Raw genomic sequence first — 4916 nt, 5'->3', positions numbered from 1 at the left:
GGCCCCGGGCCCGCGGGTCTCCCCCAGAAGAAAAGGGGGAGGGGGAGAAATAAACTTTCTTTCTGTGCTTTATTTTTCTGGAGCGCTCGCGTGTTTCCCGAGTTTCGGGCTCTCCCGGTGCCCCCGGAGGTGGCCCCGGGTAAAGCAGCGTCACTCACTGCCACCGCCGCTCCTTCCCGCGGCGGCCTGGTTCTCCCTCCAAAAGACCTCTTCACTTCCACAGATTCCGCCGTCGCCGTTCGATGCCTCCCGTCATGTTGCGCGGGCGCGCTGCCAGGAGGAGCGGTGGCAGAGCCGCCTGAGACCTTATGTCCACCTCTGTGGGGATGGGTGTTGCTAGAAGGGGCAGCAAGAAATTCATTTCACCAAAATACTTACCTGTGTAATTTACCCAGACTTTTTAAGACTTGTGTTTCTTCCGCTCAGAAAATTCCCTTCTTCTGTGGTCGGCTTGGTGCAGATCAAGGTTACATGTGAGGGCACAGAACCTAACTGCTGGATACCTGTGCTTGCCAGAGGCTGTGTTGTATATAAGATGCAGTAACCTCAAGTGTTTGATATCTGGCCTGAGCTAAACCTAGACAACTGCAGCAGAAGTGGTGCTACTCCTGGGGCAGGGGGACGGTGGGATGTGTAGAGGGAACAGAGGTGCTTTTCCTTCCCCATTTCTCTAAGGCGGTGTGGTTTGTGTCCTGCAGGATCCCAGAGTCCTGGACAGCATGCTCCCGTATCTGACAGCCTACTACGGCAACCCCCACTCCAGGACCCATGCCTACGGCTGGGAGAGTGAGGCCGCCATGGAGAAGGCGAGGCGGGTGAGTCCTTGGCTCACTGCCGTCATAGTGGTTTTCCTGCTAGTGAGGAAATTCAGTGCCGAAAGAGAATCAAAAGCAATGATAGAAGTATTGTAGTTAGTTCTCCGTGGGCTGAATTTAGCAGCTTCCTCTTTGCTTAGATATACTTCAGCAGATTTATTGCAAGAAAAAATAGTGAGATTAGAGCAACTGAAATGGCAGAAACCAATACTTTAGGCAAAGCTTTCTCAGGATTTTTGGTTTCCTGAGGTCACAAGCGTGCTGCTGCAGTAGTTGGGCTAACTTCATATTTTCTCATTCTCCTAATCTTAGTTATGGGTCTTTGTCTTTTTTTGTTTGAAGTAATATGTACTGGGTTTTTGTCTGCTTAACTTCTATGTTCTTTTATGACCGGCTAATGCTCAATACCACTGCTGCTAATGACTATGGATTCCTTATGTATTTCGTATTAATGCAGATATTTAGACTATTGTACCTGTAGCATAACTGTGTTAGATACTAGCTGTAGCCCGTTGAAAGTTCAAGGGAGTATTCTTGAAAACATTTTGCACGTGTTTTGCTATGGTGAATTCATTGTATTTTATCTTAACAAATCAAATTTGTATGTCTTTTTAAACAGCAAGTTGCGGATTTAATAGGGGCTGATTCAAGGGAAATTATATTTACCAGTGGTGCAACAGAATCAAATAACATGGCGATTAAGGTAAAAGGTTTATACTGATAGTTATTTATTGTGGTAAAATTATGCTTGTAATTAAAATTTTTATCATGAAATATAGCGGAGATGCCCACTACAAACTTTTTTCTGACTGAGACTAGGCAGTGTTTTAACCTTAACTATGTGTTTAGTCAGGCTTCTCATTGTATATGACTCCATTGCAAATGTTTTTGAAATTAAAAAAGTATTTCTGTTAATAGTGTGTAGAACTTATATCAGTTAACGTTTTCACAGGCTTTTTGAAAAGTGGGATGCTTTGAAAAACAGGTGCTGCTGTAGTGTGAATTACATGTAGTAATGTATGTATGTAGTGTGAATTACATGTCAGTACCTTTTAGATTCATGACTTTTGGTCAAACAGGGAAGATGCAAATGAATTATATGTAAATAGTAATTTCTTGTTTCTGATCATTTTCTGTAAAGCCTGCTTTCTTCAGTGGTCTAATGGCAAGTTTTTTTTGTTCATGGATTGTACATGACAGGGTGTTGCAAGGTTCTATAAATCCAGAAAAAAGCATATCATTACTACACAAACAGAGCACAAGTGCGTGTTGGATTCTTGCCGTTCCTTGGAGACAGAAGGTTTTCGGGTCACGTATCTACCTGTTAAAAAAAATGGGCTCATAGATTTGAAGGTAGGTTGTTTACTGACAGAAAGAAAGTGAAAATAGAAGAGGTTCTTGCTTCAAGTTGTTGCTTGAAAGGACCTTATGGGCTCTTGATGATAAAGAGGAAAGGATGATAAATAACACAAGCTAGAATGGGAGTCACAGTCAAATCTCCGTCACAGTTGGAGAAGGATTTTCTGTTCTGTGTGGTGCTCTAGACTTTTTCTCAACCAAAACATCAGTCTCTTATCCCACTGTTCACCTGCTGTCATTCCTTCCCGTGGCGGTGGAGCTCTTGCATACCCTGTAGAGAGCCCTGTACATGACTAGGATGGAGCTGGCTTTGATACAGGAGTCAGCGATGAAATTTCATGATCTGAGCTACTCAAGGTATCAGACACAGCAATTACAATACTGCCTTCTGCTTCTACTGCTGTCCATGAACCAACCCTTCTGGGTGTGTTGGCCACAGTCCTGGGATTTAGAAGTTGTATATGCTTATTTCATTATTTGTGTCCTGTAATACAGGAGAGTATCAGTTTTATTTCTAGCCCCATCATCTGGCTTGGAGAGATGTATGTTTGTGGTGGGGTAGAGGGATTGGGCCTGCAGGTGCAGAAGTGTTAGTATGTTCTGCGAGAACCGTGCTGGCAGATTCCGCCTTTGCTTGATGCTTTCTTGTATATAGTGCAGTTCCTGTATAGCCAACCTCGCTTTGTCTAGATGTGGCTTAAGCTGTTCCATGGGTGGTGAATTTGTTAAAGAAAATAGTTCAGAGGAATGTATGAGACATAGCAAAAGCCTGTACTGACTTGATTTAATCAAGTGGCAACGGTGCATACCAGGGTTAGGATATGCAGAAACGCAATTGATTACGCTCCTCTTCTTGCAGGAATTTCGTGTTCATATGGATTAGTGCTCTCACCAGGACTGTTTGTCAGCCCCCAAGGGGTTTGCTGGTAATGCGCTAGTTAGGGGGCTGCTGGTTAAGATTTGCTAGCAAATTGAAGGTATGCACAGGAATCTGCTGTTAGTCACAACTTCTGTCTGTTTGAATATTTCACCAGGAGTTGGAGGCTGCGTTCCAGCCAGATACAAGTTTGGTTTCTGTAATGACTGTGAATAATGAAATAGGAGTAAAGCAGCCAATTCATGACATTGGTAAGTACACCGTGGCTTCCAGAGGCCCAGCTAATATCACTTCTGCTTCATTTTACTTAATATTTTTATAGCCAAGTGCTACTGATGCAAAAGATCAGGTGTAGCATAGTTAAGGAATAAATAATGCTGTCCGAAATAAAAACTTATTTCAAAAGGGAAATGAGGACAAAATTCAGTACTTTTGCAGTATTTCAGCAGTTAGAGCCTTGTAGTACAGATTAGCTGCTCTAGTTTCATTTTGAATTGTATGATGGATGAAAAAATTGCACAAAATAACTGGCCAAATTGAGTTTACATGCTATAATGGTTTATTGAGCGCTTGTGGTGTTTAAGAGGAGAAACGTGCAGAATTTGGGGTGGGAGGGGATGGTGAGCACCACACTTAGACACCCCTTCCCCCCAGTGTTGCCATATACAGTCATGAACAATTGGTTTGAGGGCTGAGAAGGCCGCTGAAGAGTCAGTTTCTGTAACAGGAGGCAGGAAGAGGGTGAGCCAGGCTCTGACCGGACAGGGACCTCAAAGCAGGTGTGGGCAGAGCTGGAGAACCAGGGTTGTTGGAGCAAGCAGGGTGAGCAGGTGGTCCACATACGCAGCTCCCTGGATCCCACCCATGGTGGTTCCTTGGTAATATTTCCCCTGACAGTGACAAAACTCTCCCATGTCCCCTTCATATCCAAGATGTCCTTTCATAAGATGTTTGAGTTTTTAGACAGTTTTTAGGCTTCGGCCCCTGCCTTGGAGTTTACACTGGTTCTGGAGGGTATTGTTTTCCCAGGCTGTGGCAGGTGTCTCTTCCTGTTGTGCAGCTGATTTTCCTCTTGTTTAGCTGCTACATTTTTCTTTCTTTATTATGCTCAAAACAGCGTTTCCCCCAAGGCTCTTCAAGGTTATATTTCTTCATTGACAAATATTTGACCATCAGTGAGTTGCTTATAGGCCTTAGCAACCTATTTTCCTCCTGTGCTTATGTTGTCAAGGCTGTTACTGTTGTCCCACGCTTAAATGGCAGAGATACCTGGTACCAAGCTCTGATTCCCACAGTGAGGTCTCATAACACCTTGGTAAGAGGTCTGATAGGCCAGGACTGGGGCCTTGCAGAGTTAACCTAAGGCTGTGTTAGTGTGAGGCTTATGGCCTAATATTAGCGGTAGCAATGCTGTTCTTGCTGGACCACAGGACAGCTTCTCCTGTGAAAGATAATGCTGACTAGTTGTGCAAAGGAGAGGTTTGGGATGCAACTGTGCTCAGTACCGATTCTGTGGAAGATGAGTAGTGAGTTTTTTGATGGCAAAAAATAAATAATATTGAAGTTCACTGCCCTCATAAGGTATACGTTATTTTTTTCCTTAGTGTATATGCTCTGGATGCAAAAACATTGATTACAGGCTTCAGGTGGGAGTAACCAGCCTGTGTGAGGACTAGTGACAATTCTGAGGACATTTCTGAAGCTGAGTATTGCAAAACTTGGAAAATAGAAGAAATGGCATAAAAATACTTGGGAAGTATAAACTTGAAAGTAAGGCTGGCTTATGCTGGACTGGTGTTGAGAAGAAAAAGAATCAAGAAAAAAAAATGTAATTTTGTCCAGCTGTGGAGTGATCCATGTAGGGA

At 43.5% G+C, this 4916-nt stretch overlaps 1 protein-coding gene across 1 annotated transcript in view; it reads left to right on the top strand.

The window, feature by feature from the left end:
• The first annotated feature begins 697 nt into the window (after window positions 1-697).
• Window positions 698-4916, top strand: part of NFS1 (NFS1 cysteine desulfurase) — a 10763-nt gene continuing 6544 nt past the window's right edge. The window contains exons 1-4 of the mRNA XM_009886318.1: window positions 698-815; window positions 1435-1518; window positions 2016-2168; window positions 3209-3302. Coding sequence (XP_009884620.1) covers window positions 720-815; window positions 1435-1518; window positions 2016-2168; window positions 3209-3302 — 427 coding nt within the window. The 5' untranslated portion in view covers window positions 698-719. The remainder of the gene's footprint in view (window positions 816-1434; window positions 1519-2015; window positions 2169-3208; window positions 3303-4916) is intronic.

The sequence above is a fragment of the Charadrius vociferus genome, unplaced genomic scaffold (assembly GCF_000708025.1).
Source record: "Charadrius vociferus isolate BGI_N301 unplaced genomic scaffold, ASM70802v2 scaffold225, whole genome shotgun sequence".
In the NCBI taxonomy this organism is placed as follows: domain Eukaryota; kingdom Metazoa; phylum Chordata; class Aves; order Charadriiformes; family Charadriidae; genus Charadrius; species Charadrius vociferus.
Note: the sequence above shows the minus strand (reverse complement) of the source record. Positions and strands in the feature narration are given on the sequence as shown.